Source organism: Epinephelus lanceolatus, chromosome 8 (assembly GCF_041903045.1).
Source record: "Epinephelus lanceolatus isolate andai-2023 chromosome 8, ASM4190304v1, whole genome shotgun sequence".
NCBI lineage: Eukaryota > Metazoa > Chordata > Actinopteri > Perciformes > Serranidae > Epinephelus > Epinephelus lanceolatus.
In genome coordinates this window covers 23720138-23747385 of record NC_135741.1, presented here as the reverse complement: position 1 = coordinate 23747385, position 27248 = coordinate 23720138, and the positions used below count along the sequence as shown (strand labels likewise).

Here is a 27248-nt window from a genome sequence, read left to right as displayed (position 1 = left end):
TGAAACATAAAATCATAACGACCCTCTGGCAGATAAAGGGTTCTGTTGGAGTTCTGCTCTGTTCTGTTCTGTTCTGTTGAATCTTTAGCACGAGAAACAAAATGTTCCCTGCATGCATCGAAGAGCCAAATATTATGCACATGTGACATATGTGCACACATTCAGTTACTGTGTACACCCTCAATGTGTACAATATGGCAAAGCAATGAAATGTGGTCTGCAAATGTGATTATCTGGCAGAAAATACCAAACGCAAACACTGACAACGATATATTGAATCCAAAGGGGCGTAGAGGCCAAAGGACAGAACGTGATCTCCTCTGGTCCAGAAAAAGCAGAGACTTTTTTTTTTTCTCTTTTTTACCAGCGTCACACCAGAACATACAGTAGATGCAGTCTCTTCCCTTCATTCTCTCCCACTCTTCTCTCTATCTCTCCTCTCAGCCCACACTGCACAGCAAACAGTTTGCTTTGGCTGTTTTTCTTCTTCCTCCTCCTCCTCCTCCTCCTCCTTCTCCTCCTCCTCCTCCACCTCTCTTTCCCTTTCTCTCTCTCTAACATCTGCTGACCCATTTTAGAAAAACACTAGAAGCAGAGAAAATAAAGTTCACCGCCTTCACAGGAAACGATCTGTAGAGTTCTGCGGGTTATGTACGGTGCTGAGAGAGGCTTTGAGAGGATGATAGCTGAATTTGTGCAGCCTGAGCTGCAAACCTGTTTCAGATGCCTCCTTCAGAATCTGACTTACACAAAGTCTTCAGTGTCTCAATATTAAGCAGCCAAAATGCAGTTCATTTGACCCTTAATTCTGCCTTATGCGTGTTTCTCCTTATCTGGAGTGAGGCTGAGGATAGAGGGTGATGTACTGTAACAAAAATACAATTGACTTGGCATTCAGTATGCCTTTGTGTCATGCACATCCAGTTAAGATGTGGGAAGTTATTAGGTCTTAGAGGAAAGTAAAAATACATCTCTCATGTATTCTTGCAAGGCATACCATCATATAAATCAAAGTGTGGGTGTGCGTAAAGACTTATGAGGGAGAACATTTGCCTGCATGTCGGTATTCCCTGAAGAAAACCACAAGCATTCCCTCTAAGTCCTCTCTATCCATCCAAGAGATTAGTAACCGCACACAGATCATAAAATGTAACTCAGTTAAAACAAGTACCTTAAAGTGACAAGAGCTTCCATAATGATCCCACCACAGCAGCCTGTGTGGAAAATGTGCCACGTTCGAACAGAGAATTAGCTTCTAATACATCGGGCTTAGGGAGAGGGAGAGCTCTCCCATCTGGGGGACGCTAGCATATTAGCAGCTCTCCTGCAGCCTCGGCCTCTAAGCCTTCCTGATTTACATTCAATAAACTGCCAACCTGGGGATTTCTACATAAACTGCAGTACTGAGAATAAACCGCCATGCACACTGGGAATGAAACCCCTGCCAAGGATTTATCATTTGTCAACAGTTTTCTCTGAGTATAAAAGACAAGTCACAGTGAAAGACATCTGAATGACACCCACTGCACAAATCTGTGTCTCTGCAACTATGCATACAATAAGCACACTTGACAGAAAGTGATATGCTGAGGACTGAGCAGACAGGCAGATAAACTAATTCACTGACATAATGTCTGTGGTAAACTATCCCAGGAACCAGGTGCCTGCACAGTGCACACTACAGCCACCAAAAAAAAAATGAGGAGAACTCTACTTTCCATCACACACTCCTGCCTTTCCGCTCACCAGGCAGCAGCAGAATAAGTTTTTGGAAATACACTAACAACTGCCAGCGATACACAACAGCCGGAAAGAATTGTTTGAGTTCCACAACACAGTAATACCTTGGCAGGAGCTGAATAGGCACCAGCAGCAGAAAACTAAATAGAAAGGACAATATAGAGGATTAAATAACTTTGCAGGAGGGACAATGGAGATGAACCCTGTACTCCCTGCTCCAGTTTGGGAAGTTGTTGGCAGTGTATTACAATAAGCTCCCCTCATACTGGCAGTAGCCATTTCCTGCGTCATCTGTCAGTGAAAGCAGAGCGTTACTGTGCAAATCTGACGGGAAACAATACTGCAGAACTTCTTTTGTCTTTTTTTTTTCAGATGCACAAATACACACACACTATACACATTCAAGTCTGTAAAATATTTTATTCTGTAGCTGCTAACTTTTAAAGGGGTTTACTTTCAAAGTGCTGTTTTTGTCCAAGGTTTTAGAGGAAAGAAAACAACACAAATAACTTATTTTGAGCCAAAGGAGGATTTGGAAAAATTCCTACTTCAGAGGATCAACTAATCTTTGTGACACAGTGACCAACTATCTTTATTTAGCAATAAAGTTTTATTCCTTATGAAATGTTTTGGATCTTTGGTCTGGTTTATCCCAGAAAAACTTAAGTGGCCCTTTAAACCAGATAAGTAAAAACGGTTCTCTTAAACATGGCTTGGACCAGCCCAAGATTTACCACAGTCTTATTTAGACTTTCCAGTTACATGCACCACCATCCAGACAAGCACCTCATGACAGGAACAAAGAAATTGCAGAGGAGATCGTTTTACTGCTGGAGCCCAGAATTGCATTGTTGTCACAAACAGAAAGGCGTCTGCTCCTTTTGCTCCTGAAGCATTAAGGTTTTTGACATCTGTCATTTGGCACCTCACCCTGTCAAATTAGATTCATGTGTCAGTGAATCAACAGTACGTAAAGTAATATATCAAGTGTGGAGTGCCTTTTCTGTACTGAAAGATCATAATGTCAAGATGCTCCAGGCAAAGCCAACTACAAGTTACAGTTCCATGAATCTGGAAACTACCCAGAAGCACTTGGCTGTATAGACTCTGTAGAAGTCATGTTCCCATTCAATCTCGCTCCGCCCCAGATGCTGGGGAGAACAAGAACTAAAATAACTGCCTCTTTATTAATGTTTAGGGAGTAGGCATGAGACAATATGAAAATTTAGTGTCATGATTATCCTAGCCAAAATATATGCATATATTTGCCTTATTGTCCTGGTAATCATCCAAATATGCTTACACTCTTAAAATGGCAACAAAACATAGTGGAATCATTTTACTTTACATTTTGTTAAAAGATGGTAAAATCATATGGCTTCCTACCCTATAAGGAGGTACCAACTGCATATTTACAGTCCTCAAACTCTTTTGCTGGGTGGAAAGATGCGACTTCAGGGTTTCCACATATTGATATTCCATCTTTGGAGCTGGACCGTTCATTAGGTGCACCGTTGTAATATATACGCAGTTTGATAATTCACTGCACCACAGCGCAGAGCGTTCTCTGTACTTCCCCTCGCCCCCTGGCGTCACACAGATTCTAATTCTGTGGGAAACACTGTGCAACTCATGATTAAAAGACTCTTCTCTCTTTTCTTTTTTGTATACTCAGCTTGAAAAGGATAATTTACTCCATATATGAATGCAGCATGTACTCATTTCTAGAGCATAAAGAGAACACTGAGTTACGAATAGAAAAAATGTATTATCATTACAGCAGCAGTCTTTAACAGGATGTTAAAAATGTACTTATCAATGTAAAATGGTGCTGTTTTGACATGTTGACTTGAATTCATTCCCTACTTTTATCAGGTTGCCTTTGGTTAAAATAGAATATTATGAGTTGGTGTGATATTATTTCTTTTGTCACTTATATTTATGGACTTAGATCTTTCTCCCTGACTCTCACTAATAAGGCTCAACACAGATCGTTATCTTGTTTAACTTAATCTTAGTCGACTCTTTAGTTAGGAAGTAACTAAACCAAAATAAAGATCCATTTCAGAAAGCCACTTTCTAAAATATCATAAACTATTCTAGATTAAGCCCTAGTTCTGATTTAATTTATACCCTGTCTGGGAAATCAGCACTCAGTGTGTTTACAGTAAACACAAGCAACTTTATCTTAACCCTTAACTTGCAGTGCAGCATTTCAGCTTTCAGCTCCATTTAATTCGCAATCCACATGCCTCTGTGGCATACCATTTATTTGCCAGCAAAACTATCATTTTCATTGTTATGTAGATTACACATAATTATATTTTAAAAATAAATGGAACACTTAAAGTGGAGCCACTCACAACATGCCATGGGACTATTAAATACTCAATTTAATTAAACTTCATAACTAACTAAAACGTCTGCCCTTATCAGTTCATGTTTTAACAGACTGACCGATATTTTATCTCTTTTTAAACAACAACAAAAAAAAATCCAACATGAAATATATCTTATCATTTACTATTCTGGACAAAGTAATTCATACTTTTGTTATCATACTTAATCTAGCAAATTCCTATGTGCTTGCCTCGCCTTGAGTCAGAAGTGCCTCCTTGCTCTCAGCTTATAAAAAATGCAACTGCTAGGATTTGTCTGAGACCAAAAGATAAGATCTATCACCCTGTGGCTTACATTTCCTACCACGCTCGTATTACTTTTGCTGTTATTTTTACTTTGCAAAATGCCTTGCAACTCTCCTTAAAAGTTCCATAAAACATAGATAACGTTATAAAATGATAATCATCTCCATCTGTGAGGGGCCACAACACAGAAATGTGAAACCACTTCTATTTGCAGGTACCTTTCTGAAGCAATTTCCTCTCTCACTTCAGTGCAGACAAAACCACAGCAAGGTACCAGAAAGAGAAGTGAACACATGTGAAATGAATAATTTAAATATAGAGATTTTGCACGGCAAACAGGATAACACAATCTTGAATGTGTCGTCAATAATAAAAAGGTATCATATGCCTTACAGTATCATTAGCAGATGCTATAGAATGTGCTATAGGAGAGAGGGAATATATTATCCAAGAGCCATATTTCACAATAACTTAACATGTCACTTCAATGAGATAGCGCTGATTCTTCAGTAAGTTTGGCAGCCTTGGAGACAAAAGCACTGCAATTGAGAACAATGTAAGAAGCTTGGCAGTGCAGTGGATAACAGACAATGAAATAGAGGGAAAATTACAACCCTCACACCTATTAGAGGGCAGAGTGAGGATAATTACATTATTGCACTAAACTGTGTGATCAGCTAACAGTGATATTAGCATATCCCCACTGTGTCCTCAGGGATCTTAATTGTTAAAATCTTTCTCCAATCTGCTGCGCTATCTCTCTCCCTCTCATCTCTTATAAGAATCACATATTAAAGAAATGAGCTCTGGGATTCGTCATGATTAAAACATTGTAAACTATGAGTCATGATGCAGAACTTATGTTCAGCTTTATTCAGTTTATTGCAGCATGCAGTCTTTGGAGTGAAATATGACTTTGTGGAAAGACAATATTACACATTTCCCTGAGCACGGTGTAGATTCAGGTAATGCATCACTACCTGTGTCACCTTCAAATAATTCCCCCAATACAGAGTGCAGTCATCCCTCGCTTGTGGCTCTGGGTTCCACTAACTTGTCTGACCAGCGCTAGGCATTAGGGTTGTGATGTGAAAGGACGATCTCCCCTAGTGCGTGCTCCCCTCCAACACCTTAACCTCTGGACCCCACCATCCCCCCACCCCTCAGTTTCCGTAGTTATGCAATGACCTTAAATTTGGATCCCCTGTCGATCTTTTGTCCTCAGCATAAAAGCCTGCTTTTCTTCCTGCTCTTCGGGTTCCATGCCAGCCCCTGACTGACTCCCATAAAGTCTGCTGTCAGCTCAAATGAATATGTTGTGCGGGGTGACAGGCAGGCCTACGCACTGACTAACTCTCCCCTCTCTGGAATCCCACTTTACAGCAACATGCACAACAAGCACATGGCTATGCCAAACCCTACGGAAGCAGCCGCAGCACACAGGACTAACAGTACAGCCTTACAGTATAGCACATTGTGCCCTCACTGGAACAAGACATGATGTACTCTTTCTTCCTGCGTGCTTACTATAATCTTAAAGAATGAACATAAATAGCAATAACCTGAGACAACATGACTTAATACATGAAAGAAATATATATAACTGTATTCTACTGTGGATTATTGTGCTTTATTTTATCTAGTCTCTTGACTATAGGAATTAGCTTCTATTGAGATCCTGACTAGGAGCATGTTAAAGTGATACTCCCCCCAAAAACTGGGTTGTACCCAACTCAGAATTATGTCAGTGGAATAGGCTTTGGCTGTTCAATACAAGCATTTCACTATTAGTTCCTTTTTCTATAAAGAGTTAGAGAGTTTGAGCAGCACATTCAGGGTGACAGCAGCATTCAAAAATAAAGTAAACAAGCCAAGTTAGCCCTCTGAGCTAATGTGTGCTAGCTACACTAACAATGGATTGCAAATGTGCAACACTTTTTCTCACAATGTGTCTGGGTCTGCAACTGCCTTTACTGGAGAGCAGCGTGAAAACAAGGAGCACTCACTCAGCTAAATCTGGGCACCAAAACATCACCCAGACTGCACACTGGCTGACGAAAAAACAAACAAGTGCTCAACGCTAATCTTTGGTTTTCCAGGAGCAGTGCTGCCCAAAACCTATATTTAGTGTTTTTAACATATGAGCATATTAATGGACAGCAGATAGATGTGAATTATGGCACACAACTAGTGTGGGAAATTTCTAAGGACATTTTCAGATTTTATTCCCCTCCACTGAAACTTTTTTTAATCCCACAAAAACCTTCATAATAAACTGACATTAATTTGATCCACAGTTATTTTTTTACAAACTGCAGATGATTTACAGAAACCTTTCATGCCCGCAGGGGGTGAGTGTTTGACACTTAAAAACGATAAATCTTGGTGGAGTATCACTTAAAGCTGAGGTTTTTTTTTTTTCCAGCAAAACAGCAATTCAAATCTATTAAATCTGTGTTCATCTTGTTCAAACAGTTAAGTCTGTTAAATTTGTTGCCTCAGAGTAATATGGTATGGTCTCCAGCTTCAAACACAATCAAACTGTCACTGTGTAAAATGCACTGCACAACATTTCCCCAAAGTAACATACAAAGAGACAGCTAGCAAAAACAAACCAACAAACCATCTGCAACCAGGGGGGGAAACTGTGAGCCAATTACCCCAGAGGAAAGACTGCAGATGAGATATGAGGAACAGAGATGACTCGAGTCTAGCTTCTCCACCTGCTTTGACAGGCAGAGAGGAAGACAGTGGGACACAGGAAAGAAAGAGGGAGAGAGGGAGACAGGGTGTGGAGGAGACAGCAGAGAAAGCGAAGTGGTGCCTGTGTGGCGTGAGAAAGCCCTGTGTTCCCTGCCTGTTGATAGGCCGGTGAAGCTGAGGAGGGCTCAGGGCCGCAGACCAGAGGGATTTACAGGGCTTTGCTCCTTCCTCTGTGGAAGCAGTATGTCAACCACTGCCACTACAGACCCTCCTGCCCCTGCATGGTGCCCCCTGCGTGTACAGCTACACGACTGACTACAGGCAATGAAAAGACACCCCCTCCCCACCTCGACTTCACTGTAAAAGGCGGTTTCTACAAAGAATGGATCAGAGCTTTACAAAGCCATTTCCATTTTCCTCCACAGCCTAAATGCTAATCTGCTCATTTTCTCCTATACAAAGGCTTTTCCTGTAGGATCATCCCGTCTCCCCGTCGCTCCATGTCTCCATCCCATCCCACCACCTCAGCAGTCGACTCTTCCTGGTCGTCTTGGAGAGGCTGCTGAGGCATGACAGTCAGATGGACTGGACAAAGGACCTGGCTGGCAAGCGTCCAGAGTGGACTCGAGGGCAAGAGATGGACAGATAACCTTGTTGTGTGGCCCACGGCCGCCTCAGGCAGCTGCACTGAGATGATAACTCAATCTTGCCATCAGACCTCCCCACCAGCTCGGGCCCCAGGCCACGGCATCCACTGACATGGGCCAGAGTGTGTAGGCCAACTGACATGGTATGGTTGTGTGTTGGGAGCTACTTTGACCACAGTATCGTGCCACTACTGTTACATCAGACCAACTCTTTGAAGGAGATTCCAGTGAGCAAATTGTCCTGTTGAAAGCAAAGACATAAAATCACATGTCTGCTGGAAGCTTAACATGAACGTGTGTGTCTGGATTTGAGATCCACATTTGGCTATTGTTACATTAAATACTTTCAGCCTTTTCAGCCAAGGGTCCCTCCGTTTCATTATGAAACTGCATTCCAGGACATATCCCTTCAAAATTACTTTCAAGCATCAATAAGGTAAAACAAATGAATTTGTGTGCATCTATATGAGTGTACTACTTCTTCCATCCTATGGAGACCACTTTAATGACAGCTTTACAGTAAGACTACAGGGAGTGGCTTGTCATTTGCAAGTGTTAACTACTCTTGAGTTATCAGCTCATTTTCTCTCCCTGAATGAAAGTGGATAGCACTGCATGGGAAAAGAAAGGCAGCATATTTGCATGATTGAGATGCATTTCACCCCCTGCTGGGAAGTCCTCCTGCAGACATTTTCATGCTAAATCAGGGGCTAAAAAGTCTAACAGAGAATTAGGCGCAGACAATTGTTGCGTAAGAAGTTTTTTGATGATGAAAGGGATTCCTTCATGGCAAGCACTTCTCATGATGGAGAAAGTGCTTACATGCTAGGGCTCATTCAAACATCTGTTCCCATTCGCTGGCTCAACCACAGTAAATGTGGTTCACGCAAGAATCATAATTGCATACAGACTTAGGATGCAGACAGGGAGTCAGTGTTTTGTACAGCAACTGTTCCAACAGTGCTGTGAAATAAATTGAAAGCTGTGACACAGCACTTTCAATTCTTACAACAGCATGAAAAAAACTGTAACCAGAACGATTAGAAAATTAAAGTTGTGTTTGTTCAAATGATAAACTATTATATGCTAAAAAGTCTTAATTTTGGGACAGTGACATGAAAACTACAGCCAGGACCCATCTCCAAAACCTTTAACCAGTTACTGTTGTAAAATTACCTCATTCAACTCTCTATGTCTCTCCATAAATAAGCCAACACATGAGAAAAAGAAGTGAAGTATGAAATAGTATTGATACTAGTACCTGTTATGGATACATCTTTTTATTCCAAGATTAAAAAAGACCAATGAGAACATTGCACACAGACTAAGGATGCACCAATTTTTGTCCGAACATCAGTTTCAGCCAACATTCACCATGTTGATTGTCATCAGCCTATAGGCCTACCAGATGCCACTCACTGATGGCAGTGGCTGATGTTTTTCTGATGAGTCACATCAATTTTGTGCAGGCTTAAAAGCAGGGCTCAAAACTGTCAGCGTGTCATCATCCAAGGGACAACAGAAAACATGTTTGGGATGAACAAAGATCTTCCCCAGGACACCATCAGGATGAAAAGACATAGTTAACCCACTATCAATGCGTAAGGGACGTACCCCTATTTTTTCCCTGATAATGCAACATTGTGAACAGCAAAACTGTGTTGAAACGGGCAGGAGGAGAGCCAGTTAACGTTAGCTGTGCAGCCAGTGGTTGGAACTAACGGCTCAAGGAAGCTGCATTAATTTATATTGGGCTAAGCTAAATTAGTGTTACCATACATCCATCCTTTTATCCACTTTCATCTGCTTATCCAGGGCCAGGTCAAAGGAGCAGCAGGCCAAGCAAAGCACCCTACATGTCCCTCTCCCCAGCAACACTTTCCAGCTCCTCCTGGGGGAACCCAAGGCGTTACCAGGCCAGAGGAGATATGTAATCTCTCCAGCTTGTTTTGGGCCTCCTACCAGTGGGACATGCCCGGAACACCTCTAACGGGAGGTGACCAGGGGCATCCTAACGAAAAGCCTGAACCACCTCACCTGACCCTTTTCGACGCAAAGGAGCAGTGGCTCTAATGTCTGTGCTCCTCACCCTATCTTGAAGGCTGAGCCCAGCCACCCCACAGAGGAAACTTACTTCGCTGCTTGTATCCACAATCTCATTCTTTCGGTCACTACCCAAAGCTAATGACCAAAGGTGAGAGTTGGGACGTGGATGGACCAGTAAATGGAAAGCTTTGCCTTCCAGTTCAGCTCCCTCTTCACTTCGGTGGTCTGGTGCAGCGCTTGCATCACTGCCAAAGCCACACCAAACTGCCAATCCATCTCAGATGATGGTATATTATATAAAGTAAAAAGGGTTTTGAAGTTGTTGGTTTTCATGTGAAAGAAGGTTAATCATGTATTAAATGTGTATAATTGAATTTGTGCTCATTTAAAAAATAAGGTAATGATGGCTGAATGACTTGAAAACAGTTCCATTATTGTCTTTTTAATGAAGATTTATTTGTTTCAATGGCACAAGAGGGGGAATAAATAACAAAAAAAGGAAGAAAAGAAACAGCAACAACAAAAAAAGATCAGCAACATTATCTGCTATCAGCCAAATTTTAATTTTGAATATTGGTATCAGTATCGGCCCAGAAATTCACAGTCGGTGCATCCATAACACAGACCCAAAAGTATGGTTAATGAAAACAGCACTCACACACAAAACACAACCAAGAGGCCTTAATCCACATCTTGTTGGCTCATCAGTCCTACGTGGACACTACACTGTCTGCTCAACGTCTGTGAGCAAAGCCAACATAAACATGAACAACCCTCACCACTTTATCTCTGCTAGATACATGCAAGATAACCCTTCAACAACATACCACAACTACCTATCAGAGCATTAAAAGCAGCAGTCCTGTACAGAAAACTACCACTGAGACACACAGAGCATATACTCCTGCCCTGAGGGCACGTGTCAACCACTTCCTGAGCCCTAAGCCTGTATGTAATTGAGGTGAAATGGCTTGTCTGAGACCAATTGAAGTCATGCAATGAGGGGGAGTCAGTGCAGTCCCTGGGAGAGGATAAAAGGGTCACACCTGCAGACAGGGGCCTGTACAGGCAGACTGCTGATGGCTATCTGAGTGTGTACTAGGGGCTATAAGAGGGAGGTGCACATTGGGGGTCTCAGGGCTATGACGGCCGAACAGCTGGCAACCTGCCCAGATCCCCACTGATCCATTTAGGATGACAAGTCATGCAGATCTGTGTGCAAAAAAATGCATCCACACGTACCTTCCCATCACTCTGCTTCAGTACCCCTCTAATAAATAAGCCCAAAAGCTAAAGGATGCTAACATGCAACACTGACCCTCAGCATCAACTGCCGCTTAAACCACAGCATGTTAACGCCTCATGGGACGCAACGTTAAAACACAACTACTGTGGCAGAAGTCTGTCTTTAGCTCCTCGACATAATTACAGCCCAGATGAATGGTTTGGGAACGACAGGCAATTAGACCTCCAGACAGTATGATACTGAGGAGTGCACTTTCTTCCAGCATGGGTACCAGAGGTGCAGATCAAAGATCCAAACCAGACAAAAGCACACGTTTACAACACCCACCACTGACAGCAAGTGAATTCATGATCATCATAAACAAAACAGGTGGTATTTACCAGAAATAAAACCGGTGCTTCAGCCAAGTAAGCTACAGTCATCGTGTGGTTTTCAACGAAACACTTGAGGATGAGTTGAATGACGCAGGCAGATACTTATTTTCACAAGTACCCTTTTGAAATGATAATCTATTGAAAGGAATACTATGGAAGTTTTTAATGGACTAAATTATTTGTAACCCACACAAGAAAACCTACAACTGTGTACCGTGATCCCCAAATATTTCGCTATCCACAAAATTTACACAGAATGCCTCACCCCCAAATTGATCAGTAGTTAATAAATTACACCCTCTGTGTTACGCTAAATTCATGAAGAAATCTTTGTTATTCTCGCATATCTTTTACAGTGAACGAAGAATCCAAAAATGGAGAAAATTGGTCGGCCAACTTGCAAAACAGCAAATCTATATCCAAACATTTGTTTACAGACTCTCACACAACTAGTGTAGTATAATCCAAGTCTCATTTATCCAGTTGTATACTTAGTACTTCCTAAACACATGCATTTTTGCTAAAACTTTACTATTCAAAATACTTCCGCATTAACAGTGTCACACACTATCATTGCACCTGTGCTGTTTGTTGTAGTGAAAATGTTTATGCTTGGGAAGTACTGAGCATATGACTGGATAAATGAGAATTTAAATGTGGGAGTTTGTAAACATATGTTTTGATATAGTTTTGCAGTTGTTAAACACAGCCCCCTATGACTCATCAAGAATATTTGCCTTTTTTGGATTCTCCGTCCACTGTGGAGGCATGTGAGGAAAAACAAACGTTTTCTTCCTGAATTCCACATGACATGGTGAGCAACTGACATAAATTATCATTTGAGGAGTGGAGTATTCCTCTAAGAAACAAAGCTCCATGTTGGCTGCATGCACTGCCTGCTCTGTCACAGTCTGATTTACACGATGGCCAGACTGTGGGGTGATCCCACACCAAGATCGGAGCACAGCCAGCCAAGCTGCCACAAAAGGGACAGAGGAAGAATTGAAAAAGAAAGAGGAAGAAACTAGGAGGAAAACATTTTAGCCCTGTGAAATCTCTGCGAGTACTCTTTGTAAACCAAGCCTGTAGTTAGTAATTAACTTGAACTGGAGATAATGTCATAATTATAGCAGCATGCACTGCTCTAATTCCCATCAACATTAACGCACATAACTAGACTGTGGTCAGGGGGCATGTTGGGACAAAGGTCTAGAGAGCAGGGAGTCTTATTGGAATTCTCTGACTTTCATAAACTAAGTCTGAGAGAGAAAGTTCACCTGCTTTTGTAAACTTTGCGGCTGATGAAAGAGAGCAGTGGATGAACACATGACACCTTGAGCTTTGGAAATACAAAAACTGCATCAACACAAAACTTCCCCAGTTCATCCAGATTTCAGTCCCCCTCTTGGATGGATCAGTGTTTGGCCTGCCTTTTCATCTACCACTTCCCAAACAGCTCAGTTGAGAGCAGCCTTGTTTACAGCCCACTGGTCAGATTGCCTCTTGTAACGCTTCCCGTTGGGCAGGCTGATGACCTGCAAACTGTTTCACCCCGTGAATGGAAAAGCCAGGATAAAAAGTAAAAAAAACTTCTGCATTCCTCTGAGTCAGAGCAGGATTTTAAATAACCTTCAGAGCCATACTCCTCCAAACTCTTCCGTCTCCATCTATGCTGGCTCAGGCCCATTCACTCTGCAGCTTTATCTGCAGCGCTCCTTTCCAAACACTACTCACATTTAATGGATGGATCAACTAAACGTCTGTGGATAAAATCACAGTCTGGCTGCCTTTCATTGTGATACTTAAAAGGCGCCTTGCCTTTAGACTATGCTTGTTAGTCTGCAAACACATAGCACTGTACAGAGAAAAAGTGCATTAATTGCAGTAACAGATACTTATTATGACTGCCTCAGAAACTCATATGAATGAAGAAGCGCCTTAACTAAAGGTAAAGTGACAGGCAGAGTAGAGCCCATGGGAAGTGGGTAATTGAGCAGAACATATCTTGATGTTCTGGTGAAACACCGCTCTCCATCTCTCCATTCAGAAGATGAATCGCACCATTGTCAGTGTCACCAAATTACATAAGTGCTATGGAAAATTCACTCAGTTCAATTGCTTAGTAAAGAGGGGCAGAAATTGAATGGCCGCAGCTTGCTTGAGTGAATTATGTGGGTCACACTTGCATAAAATTGCTCACGTTCTGTGATTGCTGTTATTTACAAAGCGACAATTGATCATTTTCTGTCCCTTCTGAAAACTCCTTCAGCAGTTTTTTTTGCTGAATTTACTGAATGCTTTTAAGAAAGGCTAAGCTGTTGGAAGTAAATTCTGTATCAATAAATATCAGAGAGTGACAGAGAAGACGACAGAACTTTTTATTAGCTGCAAGCTGTAACTATAGCTCACTCTGTCAGTTGGTTGGTTGGTCCACAAAACTTTCCCCACTCTTAAGCAGCCACCGTTTTTGCCCTTGGAGGATGAAATTTGGCATGGAGGTCACAGCTATTGCGAATTCACGCTTGTTGTGTTCAGCTTCACCTTTGTATTTTAGCTGTGAATCATAAAATGCTTCATCTTGTCACCCTCCGCTGTCTCACACATTTTCAATCCCTAATCCTATGCGTTAATACCCACAATAACAAGTCCCTTAATGCTGGGTGTCAGCTGCTTGTCTCTGTGCGCCAGACTATTGTGAGAATGCTTGTGGCATGACAGATGTAAGGTGTGGCACATGCAGACAGTAAAATCACCATTAGTGCCCGCATATAAACAGAGGGAAGGCTTTTACCAGGGAGAGTTTATGGATGGAATGGCAGGATGGAGAGGCTGACAGATGTGAGTGGCTGGGACAAGACTCTAAGGGACTGCACAAATCCCACAAGAGGCCAGACAAGAGCAGACACATCCCTGAACATTCAGACTAAACACGGCCGCATAATTAGAGCTATAATTCAGCAGAGCAGCCCAGAGCACACACTGTGAGCCTGTGTCCTTCGTAGAAAGGGCATAACCCACCCTCTTATTCAGGCCCAAATTAAACTGTCTGAACATTGTGCTGTTGTCTCTTCAAAGCCATTTAGAGGCAGTGAATATGATGTTATATAACTTCATGTGCAGCAACAACATTGCTAACAACATGAGGTATAAAAAAGGTTGCAATCTTAAGTAAACAAAGCTGAGTAAAACCAGTAATAGTCCTCGTTGCCCTGCACCAACAGCTTGGCGAGAACACGAGAGCTGACGACACAAGCCTGCTGAGAGACAGTTTTAGTAGCTACTTTCATGCACGCATACTTACAGATATCTGGCGATTCGTCCGAGCCATCTGGACAGTCCTTCTCCCCGTCGCAGCGCCAGCCTTTGGAAATACAAGTCACCTGGTCCTTACATACAAACTGCTTAGAGCTGCAAGTCTTGGGCTGGTCATCAGCTTTGGGGGCTGAAAAAGAAAAAGGGAAAAGTTGATGTGTCATCACAAAGAGCAACTGTAGCTGGCAATGCTTTTCAATCACAAATACATTTAGAGAGAAGTGCAATTCTCCAGCTCCCAATCTAAAAAATACCAGCATTAAAGCGAATGGTTTTTTAATGTGTAATAATGTCTTTAAGCACTCTTTTAAATATTCTCTCCTGTGCAGAATCTATAGGAAATTTCCAGCTTCCAGCAACATAGATCTTAGCTCAGCAGGGCAAAGCAACATGCAAGGGTCAACCCAAGTTTACAATGATGTTTTTGTATCAAAAGACCCACAGGCACACTCTATTCAGGAAAAAAAACTCCTCTACAAGTTTACAACCAACAGTGGTGCCTTTTAGTTCTGGGGTTTGTTTGTTGTTTCCTCTCTTCTTACGGACATCTCATTTCTTTCCGCTTTTTTTTTTATTACTCTTAAGGTGTTTTTCAACTTTTACCACAGAGGCTCTTTCATGTGTCACAGCACAGACATAACTGGGCATTCAATCACCGCCTGACCCATGGGAAAGTGCAGAGCGCGGTAGTTCTGGGCAGTAAGTCAGCACAGATTGTTGAGGTGTACCACAGGCTAGAAGCACCACAGCAACGCTCATGACCCATCAGCAGTCTGACACAGCTGACATGCTTTAACTCAGCCACACTCAGAAAAAGCCCTCATCAAACGGAGCTCTACCTACACAGTGTTGCATCAGTCTGTCAACACCGAATTAGTCACTTATTTAAAAATGTATCTTAAAGGTACAGTTCACCCAAATTGCAAAAAAAAAAGAAAAAACATATTTTCTAATCTATTTCTTATGGTGTCTAGCCACAGAGATTTGGATTTATTTACCCAGGTTTAAGCTAAGATAAGAAGATAAGGAGATTAGACATATCAGCCTCCACCCCTATACTGCTAAGGTGAATTGAATTTCAGTTGTGCTGCTCTCAACACTGGAAATCTATATTCTCAAAACCCTTGTCCCCGTCTCTCCTCACAATCTACAGAACATGTCAGTTTTTTATCTGATCTATTTTTCTGGTAGAAAGTAGTTTCAATTGTTTGTTAAGACACATTACTGCTCACATTTTGATCATAAGGGTTTAAATGATGCAAGAACAGTCAATTGAAACTACTTTCATGGCTGCATACCATTAGGTGTTTTATTTTGTAGTTTAAGTGAATTGATCCTTTAAATGGAAGACAATGTTAAAAACACCTAAAGGTATACTAGGCAAAATTTTCCTTCAAAACAATGTCCCCCCCCACAGTGGATAGGTGAGGTCGAGACTTCATCAAAAGGTAGTGACCATATGTCAGACTGCAAGCAGCAGGCATCCAAGAGACACAGTGCAGAAAAAAACAAATATAGCGCAGCTAAACACCAAACAAGAATGAATCTGGGGTTGGCTTTTACTTTCATTTTAACTGGCAAGTGTGTTTACAAACTATAACTGCCAATCATGCATGGTATAGCTTTAAAGGCTATATGCAATAATGAGAGTAAGAGTACATTTTGAAATTCATTGATGGCATAATCCTTCACTAAAATAGGCAAATTCAAATCCAACTTAGATACAAATCAAAGCTGAATTTCTATGGAAACATTTTCTCTCAGAATAAGAAAGAATGAAAATAGGTTGCCAAATATATACAAGTGAAATTCTTCCTGTTGCGCGAGTGGTCAAAAATGTTACACACAATAAAAAGAAAGACCACAAAGACCATTTCTGGCATGAGGTTGCTGTTACTGTACTGTTGTGCAGCAATGCTCGGGGAAGGACAGCGCCGAAGGTCTCATTGTGATTCTCTGCAGGGACTGAGCCCTCTCTCGCCCTGGATGACTTGCCTCCCTACGTACTTGGCAGGCAGAGAGGTGTTTGGGGTGGGCGGTGGGGTGGGGGTGCACCGCAAGGGGGCTGGGATGTGACTGAAATCACAAGAGAGCATGAGGCTAGTGTATCATTGCAATCACGTTCCTTTTGACTGTCAGACCAAAGGGTTTAGATCCTGGTCTTTTTTTTTTTCATGTGACAGTGAAGTGTATGTGTAAGCACTAAACACTGAGACTACTGAGTGTCATGTTTTTGTAAATACAATTAGAAGCTGAAGGGTTGCAGGGATCAGATCACAGCTTTCCTTATGTGAACAACACCTTGATATTTGAGGAGATTAAGAGAAAGAGAGGGAGGTGGGTTTTAAAATGCAGAGCGTTCGCTCCCTTCTTCTCTCCACACAATGGTAGGGGCAAGGCTTACAAAACTAAATTCAAGTGATGCAAGAGAATGAGATTTAAACTCAGCCATGAAACGCTGTTATACAGAGTGCGTATCAAATGTTGTAAGAATGTGACAGGATATAAAATTCGAAATGAGTGTGAGACAGAGAGCTGCAAAAGAATGGATAGAGACCAATGACTGAATCAGTTTCGACAACGTGCACACACCCAGCCCCTCGATGAAGCAATGAGAGAGAGGCGAGCAATGGCCTGAGGCCAGCTTGTTAGTTTTGCTTCCTTTTAGATAACCAATGTCCTGGTACATTTTGTATGGTGGTAAATACATTGGATTTGCCTGCGCTTATATGTTGCCATTTAATCTGCCAATACGACCAGCAGCCAAACAGCCACACTGACTGAGCTCTGAGCTGAAATGAGTAAAAGCATCGAAGACAGGCTGCTATGTGAAGGCATTCCCTCCATCTCTCTGGTCCCCCGTGTGAAGCAGCTGGGCTGAGCCAGTTGTTCCCTATGAGTGGGCATAAAACTGGAAATAAAACATTGTGGGTTCTAATTTTATCATCGCTTTACACACCAGCATGAAATGACCGCAGAGGGGAGAACCTCTGAGCCTAATTGGAGGTTGTGGCAGAGGAGGGGTTAGAGACTGGGGGAAAGACTGGCAGCCTTCCCCCTCAGCAGTCCTCTTTCAAAGCCCACTGAAATATCTCAAACAGAGATGTGAATTGTTAATTCAGCCTGCAAAGTCGCCTTTTTTTCCAAAGTTCCTGCCAAAATGCTGACAATTTTTGGAGGGTCCAAATCAGGCTGGGATGTTAAACCATTTGAGTCCACTTTTACCTACAAAAGGGAATGAAGACGGCCTTTATTTGGTCTCCTGGGATTGGACCAACAGCAAACACCAATCCCATTGAATCAAGGTACATACTCTACTTACAGGAACTCCTATGAGCCCAGTGTGTTTGCCTCCAACACAGCCCCCTCCTGATAATGCCATTTGAACTAAAGTATTTCCTGCCACAGCTAAAAAGCAACTTGATCACACTGCTGTGACTAAATGGTAGGAAATCCCACAGTGTTCGACTCTTCTATTCACACAAACAGGAGGATTATCTCATTAAAAGTAAGAATCTCTTGCAGATGATCAACTTCTTAAAGTTAGACAAGTATGGTATACACGTCAACATAAAAAATGGCTCCCTTCACATTAAGATAACCTGAGAAAAACAACCATCCTCTGGGTATCTATTAGAGCAAAAAAAAAAAACAAACAAAAAAAACCACCTAATTAGAGAAGAAAACGAGAAAACCAATTTCCACAGACTTAGCTGAAACCCTCAAGAGTTTTGAATTTCACACCATTACTCAGTAAAAGCAACTTTGGACGCTCTACAGGAAACAGAGTTTCTATTTCCGAAGATAAATTACACCATGTACGAATATCTTTATTTGGCTGGTTTAAAAAACCCCAAAACAAACAGCTGTCTTCCACGAAAACCAAAATGCCTGTCTCTGTCACTCTAATGTAGTTACAATATGTTGCACTGACAGGGTATTTCAATTATAATATCTTTAAAGCAGAGTAATACGGCAAAGGCTTTAAATGTGGAAGCAGAAGACCTCGAGGCTACTGTACACCCAAGAATGCCTAAAGGCCAGTACACTGTAAAAATGTCTAGAGTATTTGTCCATTATTAATGTTTCTACTGAACTTAACATCGGATTAAAGAATTTTTCTCAATGGTTTTAAAGCTCTTATTTAGAGGATTTAAAGGACACTAAATTGGGATGTTTGTGGTCAAAATTAGAAATGAAGTCTTTCCTCATTATTTTGTCAAATCAGGAAATGTTAAAAATATACATTAAAGTTTCCTCTATGCTCATTTTCAGGTTCATACTTGTATTTCATGTTCCTATTAGAACATGCCTGCATGCTTTAATGTTCAAAAAACACTTTATTGTCCTCATACTGTCTGTGCTGAGTCATCCTCTGTCTGAGTTTAGCGCCTGTCTCTTAAAGCCCAGTCTGCTCTGATTGGTCAGTGTTTCCGATTTCGCCACGTCTCAGTGTCTCTGCACCATCATTGCAGCCAAGGAATTACTGTAGCTGGGAATAGCAGCCCTTTCTACCATTAAAATGTGTCAATAAAAGCTCCTGAACACAACCTGACATGCTCCAGCAGGTATCTGATACAAAATCAGGGAGTGAGGGATTACCAACATTGGCAACCAAGATGACATGTTTACCTGACATTCGCCTATAGCTACACATACTTTAGCAGGGTACATGCAGCCCGCGAATGACTGTAATGGTTAATAGTGGCACTTTGTAAAATCAAAAATCACCAATTAAAGCTAACTAGACACAACCGGAGGTGTTCCCATAGGAATGTGATCCGAAATCACAGAGAAATTAACATTATATTGGAAAAAGAGATGACTTGTTTCCCATGTAGCTACATCTAGCAGTGTACTTGCAGAAGGGGATAAGTGTAACAGAGAAAAGCAGCGCTGGCTGCCATGAAAAATTACTGATAAAAGCTCCTAAACACAACCAAACCTGTTCCAGCAGGAATATGATCCTCTTAAAAGGTCCTTTTAAAGTGCTGAATCCAGTACATTTGGTCATTTTAATGCCCTGAGGGGAGAATAAAGGGCTACACATGATTGTGTAAGAAAAGTTACACTGACTTACAAGCTTCTCCACAGTGTTGTCACTAAAAAATTCACTGAACAAATGTTCTAATCCTGAGTTGACGCACACACCACGCTATAAATCACTGAATTGCTTCCTACTATGCGGATGCTCCGGCTCCAGTTGGCTGACTTGGTTTGATTTTGAGCACACTGTCAGTTGTACGGAGCACACACTGTATTTCCTTATGCAGGGCCACTGGAGCTCTGCGCTGTCTAAACAGTGCACACTGAATTACCCCACAGCACTGTGCATGGCAAAAAGCATTAAACACGAGCGAATGAGCAAACACATAAACGTATACAGAGCCTGGCTCTTATAGAAACATCCCTCCTGAGCACCTAATAAAAAGAATAAAGTTTCACGGCCAGCTTTTCATTTGCAAGAAGAAACTTAAGGTGTCGTTTTGCTTTTATGTAATCCAAAAACTTTATTAAACAATCTCAAAAGGCCGAGAGCAACTCTGTGGGATGGAGCAGGATGGGATGGTGAGTAAATGGTGCTGTGGCACCAATTCAGCAGCCAAGTGATGGAGGCCTCCAGACACCATCACCAGCTGGGCCACAACACTGACCCACTTCCCCCCGCTCCGATCTGTCTCTCTCAATACAGCCATCCCTGCTCTACAAATCAACTCCAGATCCATGCAGCACATTCCAGCACCTTCTAATTGATTTCATGTGTGTAGCTTTGCCTCAAAAAGACAATCTGTTACAGACGAGCAGCTACATTCAAAGAAACCAAATGGCTTTGCTTTCGAATTCAAGGGAAAATGACTTGTTGCTTGTTTCTCCTCGCTGTGAGACGGGCTTAGAGTGCATATACAAAGTGTAACAGAGGCTGACTGACTTCATGCTACACTTCATGCCACCCTAACACCAACGACTTTTCAAGAGATTTCACTACAGCAGTTGAATTTCCAATGTTGAAATAAAATCATGAGAGTTTTACCACAGTAGGGGTGCGCTCCCGTGATCTTGAGCATTTGTTATGAGGTGGTCTACGCTGTCTGAAGTCTGTTGTATTCTCGTTTTCTCTGTCTTTTTGCTGTTCCAACAAAGTAAAACATGTTTAATGTTATCGTTAGTTTGTAGTATTGGTTCATACAAATAGTAAAGAATGGGTGCAGTAAACCAGATGGATGGTAAGCGCAGAAGGGACTCCCAAGAGGTGCGAGAACGTGAACGAGTCTCGGTTCTCTTAGGCTATGGAAAAGCAGGAGAAACTGGTGGAGCTGTGGAGTGAATAGAGTTGATGTTTAATTCGGCGTGTATCTGATTCACCATCCAGCACTTATTTTAGTGAGAAATCTTGATTTTTGAAATGGCTCACCACCCATGGTCTCCACTAAAATGGCACAGCTAACAAGCATAGGCTGGTGTTGAGTTTAAGTGACAAAATCCAAAATGTAAAGTTTGTACACCAATACAGCTTATGGATTATATTAATGCCGAATTGACAAGAATACTGTCAACATATAACACCTTTTATTTATTGTGTTTCTGGAGTTATTTTTATGAAGACACGTGAGGAATTGTTCATATGTCATATTTCTTAAAGGGAGTTTGGTATAACATTTTCCACTAGGAGCAGGACAGAGAGTGACCTTAAAAGGAATCTAATTGTAGTCATTGCAAATAGTGACCCTGCAAGATCCCCAGTCTTAATAAAATCTTATAATGTGTGACTAAAACAGTCGCATTGTCTTTAGATGTGAAAGGGTGTCAGACTCTAGTCTTTCAAAGTGTTTTCAAAGTCTTCTAGTGTATGGTAGCCATTACTTAAAAAGTTCCGTGATAATAACATGTCATTCAAATGCACACAGACTCAGCTGGAATTCTCACCAAACAAACTGATATGTGAAATTTACTTTTGTTTCACAAGCATGCCTCCAACACTGAGGACAACCTGGTATTCAACCAACCCAATGCCCTTGTGGATAATTTCCAGGCTGAGCAACAGAGCATGGATTCTATTAAATGCTGTTAAAAGATAACAGTACGAATGGGAATGTGAAATGACTTGAATGAATGAGTAAATAAATGGGTCTCTGGGTACAATGGCAGCCACAGGAGAATGTGGAAATAAAACCGGACTGTTTCTCATCACTAGGGATAGATCGATACGGATTTTTTAGGGCCGATGCCGATACTGATTTTTTTCCATCACTCTTAGCCGATGACCGATTATGGACTGCCGATTTTCTTGAGCCGATATTTGGGGCCGATACTGCTTTTGCTCCCTCAATTTACATCCAAAAAATGACACAATGATAACAAATATTACAGGTCTCAAGTTTAAAATAATAAACATTTATTGAACAATAAAAAATACTAAAACAAGATGGAAAGTTGAGGTAGAACAAGTAGAATATTATTATTATTATTATTATTATTATTATTATTATTATTATCATACATTCAAATAAAAAAAAGAGTTCAGTGCTCTTAAATCTTCCAGTAATGCCTTTATAAAATAAACAAATATTTAAGCTGAAGCATAAATAAAACAACAACTACTGTACACAGTAGGATTCGCTGCATGTGCGCTGCAGGGTCTTCCGGCAACACAGAGCTGCCCGTGGATGCCTGTCTGTAAATCATGTCAGGGAAAAATAAATCCGCGAACCCATGCACGTATCGGCCGATGCCGATACAAGTAAAAAAACTCAAATATTGGCCCGATATATCGGCCGGCCGATGTATTGGTCTATCCTTACTCATCACCCATCACTTCTCACCTTCCTGGTCCTCCACTGTGGAACTCAGGACTTTCAGAGTGTTTCAGGGAGTGGGGAGAAAAAAAAATCAGAGCGACTACAGTATGTTAATAGACCCCTGAGGTCAAGTTTGAAATGATTTCTCTGTGCTCAGTTGAGCAGGATTTCAAAGCAAGAACCCATGCATTATAAATAACAATTAAAACCAAACAAGGACCACAGGGAAGAAAAAGAGGGCAGAGGCAAGCCGTTATTTTGAATGTTGTGCTGTATTAATTATTCACATGGAAGATGGACTATTTTTTTAACAAAAGTCAGACCATTTTAGATATAAAACTTGGAATATAAGAGGGTAGAGAGTGTGATAAACACCAGAGGGGGGACCAAGTCATTGTTTTGCAAGTCCTAAACTTAAAGTTTCAAGTCCTAAACGTGTCACAATGCTTTCTTCACCAAATGCACTGGCATTTTAATAGAGTAATAATATATAAACTTTGAAAATATTATAAATGCTTTTTAAAATGTGTGTTTATTTGTTAAAACATGTTTGGTAAAACAAGTGCGACTGAACCTTAACATAAAAAAGCATGGCATATACAGCACTAGTAACCACAACAGAATGAACTTTGTGCATTTCTGTCCTGTCTTGCTGCATTTAACTTACCTTGTCATGAAAAAATGTCTATAACTTTCTCTTCCAAAATTCATAAGGCATTTTCTGTAAGACTATTCTTTCTTTAAAGTGATATTGTATGGCGCTGTTTGGTCCGCTTTAAACGAACCCTGGTCTGCTTATACGGATAGTTCGGTTTGTTTGGCGTGGTGTGAACACCCATTCGAACTCTGAAGCAGACCATACGAGCAAACCCTGGTCCACTTGAAAACTGGGGGTCTTGCAAGTGAACCCTGGTGCGGTTCGCTTATAGTGGGAATTGCAAACGGACTATCCAGCAACCAAAGACAACCAAAGAGAGGAAGTGAACCAAAGAGAGGAAGTGACATAGAGCGCAGTGTATTCTGGGTACAATAAAAATACCAAAGCCAACAGTGCGAACTGGGAGAAAAAAAGTTTGAAAAAACAGACACCCCCAGACTGCATAAATTTGGTGTTGCTCCATTGTTTTTGTGGTGACCAAGCCGGCTGAAGGGGATGGATTTCTGTTTTCGGTCCTGGTTAAACGATGAGTTGGGTTTTCTTCTTCCTCGTGCTTTTTTTCTTCCTGGTCAGTGGTCGTTTCAGGCAATACCGCCCCCAAACGAGCAGCTTTAGTAACTGCATGACGTTGTCAAGGCGGTTTGGTCCACTTTAAAAAGTGCAGTGTGAAAGGTAACCGAACCAAATGAAGGTGTGAAATTTTTCGGCATTCCCCGCCCAATCGAACCATGTCCCCCGGACTAGCCTGGTGTCAATGTCCCCTAAATCAAACAAAAAGATTAGTCTAAAATATTAGTCTATTCAGTAAATGAAGGGTAATTAATTGATTCATTGTGCACTTTTTAAATATACTTTTAAATATTTGGGCTTGGGGGAAGGTATCAAGAATTTACCTTAAAAGGCTCAAGTCCAAGTCAGGTCACAAGTTACTGGTGTTAAAGTCCAAGTCGAGCTGCAAGTCTTTTTTGATTTTTTTTTTTTTCAAGTTGAGGCTACAGTCATCAAATTTGTGACTTGAGTCTGACTTGAGTCTGAGTCATGTGAGTCCACACCTCTAATAAACTCTTTCTAATGTAAAGCCCTGCCCTGGCCACTGCTGCAGCCACTGAATGAACTTCTTCAATGGCCATGCTGTGCAGAGCCCATCCAGACCACTTAGCTTTGTGTCAAGCTACAGCCAAGCACTGGAGCACTTTAACCAGCTCACAGTGCACATTCAACGACCATAGGCTATTTGAGTTCTAATCCACAATAGCTATTTTCAAAGAGGTTGAAAATGCATAAACAGCAGAAGGCTGAGTTTGAGTTAGCGCCTGCTCTTGTGCCTGAAAGCCCCGTTTTTGTGTCATCGTACAACAAAAGGGTGCAGCTTTGACCTGGGAGGTAACATGGTGAGGCTCTGCAGAACGTCACAGGCCAGAGCAGCAAAAGGCAACGCCGTAAAAGACATACACAAGTGAGTGTGATTGATGGGCATAAAGATAAACGTAAATAGGTCTCATGGTGCCTTCTAAAGAGTTCTTCCACACCCGCAGTGTAGTCTATGCATAGCACAGCTCTGTGTACCCATAGAGGAAAAGTCAAACCAGATTCAGCTGTTATGAAAACAGAATATGTGAGCCACAAAATGAGGGCTGGACCACATATATTGAGGCATTCACTGCAACTAAGATGAATGTAAATCCTGCTTTGCCTCTGTCCTCTGAAGCTACCTGGAGAAAACCATCCAAGGCTACAAGAATAAGGTACAAATACAGTATGTTATTAAACAAAGATTTACTTGAGATGAAGAATGAAAGTGGATCTCTATGAATCTCTCATTAGATTCACTCTAAAGGAGGCAGGAGGGAGGAATGTTCCTGGCTCAGTAATTGCTGGGAATGACTCATAAACAATACAACAAATGAGCTGTCATCCACTTCACATCTTAACAGATGACCTCTTTGTTCAGCAGTGAGATCCCATAACTTGACTGTGTGATACATAAAAGTCTCAACTTCACATAATGTTCCTTAGATGTTCTGAAAATGCAGAACGCACCAAAATGCATGAGTGATTTAACTCTCACAAAGTATGACTGTCCTATAAAAAAAGCAGAAAATCACAGTGAACTAGTTACTTTACTTTTACATAGAAGCTGTAGACCTTGGCAAGCACGGTTAAAGTCAAAGATTACACACACGCCCTTTAATCTTGATAGTATTGTTAAGAACCACAGAGTACATTCAGCTGGTTCCCAGACACACACAGTGGAGTTCTGAGGTGATAACAGAATCAGACAAGGAAGTATAAACTAAACAGGTTATAAACAGCTATTAATAATAGTTTTCAAACTAGAGTGAATTTGTTCAAATATATGCACAAGATTTGAGAGAGTTCAGGTGAAACTACTGCTCATTAGATTTGGCTGCAGTGTCTCAACAGGTGTTTTTCTGTGACAGGTATCAATATGGAAAACATGTCTGTCAGTAACACTGCTTATTGTGATGTGAGCACTTCACTGAGAAATGATTTTACAAGTTGTTTGATAACAGTTTATGATATCATCATAACAGATGCCTGATAGTTGCAGATATAGTCTGATAGTACAGGCATAATAGATTATGGAGCAACAGAAATGAAAGTATGTACATATGTACATGTTATTTTTGTCAACATACTTAATGTCTCCAATCTTTTTAATGCTTCCTTGTGAGCTTTTGTTAATTGTGGTAATGGGTAAAGTATTAATGATATGATGAATGTGATCTGTTCATTTTCATGTAATGTGCATTAAATGAATGTAAAAGCAGTCGTACCCATGGGTTTTAAGTAGCAGTGTCACATTACGCTTTGAAAGGATGCATTCAGTTTATATCTTGCTGTTGCATTTTCAGCGCATGTTGTAACCTGGCAACATTGTATGTAGACTGTTAACCTTTCTAGGGACACGTTGCATAAATGCATTGGCAGGTGTCAGCTAGGTCAGCTGGGTGTACTACTTATATATTCATATATTTGGGGTGTTGTGCTGATAGGCTAGATGATCATGAGGCTGCAAGTTATCAGATTTAAAGTATTGAAGTTGCACTAAATTACAGAATATATACTATAGCCAAAGTGGCCAAACCATGTAACTACAACTTCCGGGTCTGTCACATGATGCCATTGGGCCCAAACAGACTTTTTACAAAGACCTCCACTGGGAAAGGGACCTCTGTAAGGGATACATTTGAGCGTCGCAACCCCTGTGAGACGACTCGTTTAACAAGCACAATTTGATCCATTCGGTCCGATAACATTTGTAAAGTCTAGAAGAGCTGCACAATTAACTCATTTTATCCCCATTTAAGTTAGCAGAGGGCTAGTCTCGCTCACCAGACCTTTCTCAAGAAAAGAAAGGTCTGGCTGGGCCGACGCTCACTTTAAGATTGGAAAAAAAACGCCCCGGCTGCTTGTATTTCTTTCAACCAATCACAATCGTTCTGGGCGGTGCCACAGCAACAGCGCGCTTGCAAAAATATTGCCGGGGGGAAACAGGTTTTGGTGTAACATGCCCACAAAAATACCACCTACAGGACGCGAACCATGGCAGAAAAATGGCTACGTCCCCGCAAGATCAAACACCGCAAAAGCTGGTAAAGGACATGTTGAAAACTGCAACCGGAGGTGGTAGGGCGGGACTTCAGCGGGTGGCTCGTTCCGCCCAATGAGAGGCTGATCTATGCAGCGAACTTCTGCCCACTCAGACTGGCAGAGGGCTAACTCGAAAGCAGCCTGCTCAACTGGAGAGAGTCTCTGGTGCGCTTGTGTGCAATTTAATACACGGAAGTTCAATCTCTTTGGCTTTGGCTTTATGCACCACTTAGCAACTTTCATAGGAATGAAAGAATCCCCACTTCCAACACTGCATCCCATTCTCTTGATACATCCATGATCTTTACACCATCAGCAAAAATCCTCTACATTTGACTTTATATCATGATATATCCATACATAATGTCAGACAACACATTTTCTGGACAATCGTTGAAAAATTGTTGGCTTATTAACAGGTTTACCTGTTATTGTGCTGAAATGATGATGATAAATACATAATGCA

At 41.4% G+C, this 27248-nt stretch overlaps 1 protein-coding gene across 1 annotated transcript in view; it reads right to left on the bottom strand.

Moving 5' to 3' along the window:
• LOC117258890 (low-density lipoprotein receptor-related protein 1) overlaps positions 1 to 27248 on the bottom strand; it is a 122361-nt gene that overhangs the window by 89093 nt on the left and 6020 nt on the right. Inside the window, exon 2 of the mRNA XM_033630109.2 lies at positions 14703 to 14843. Coding sequence (XP_033486000.1) covers positions 14703 to 14843 — 141 coding nt within the window. The remainder of the gene's footprint in view (positions 1 to 14702; positions 14844 to 27248) is intronic.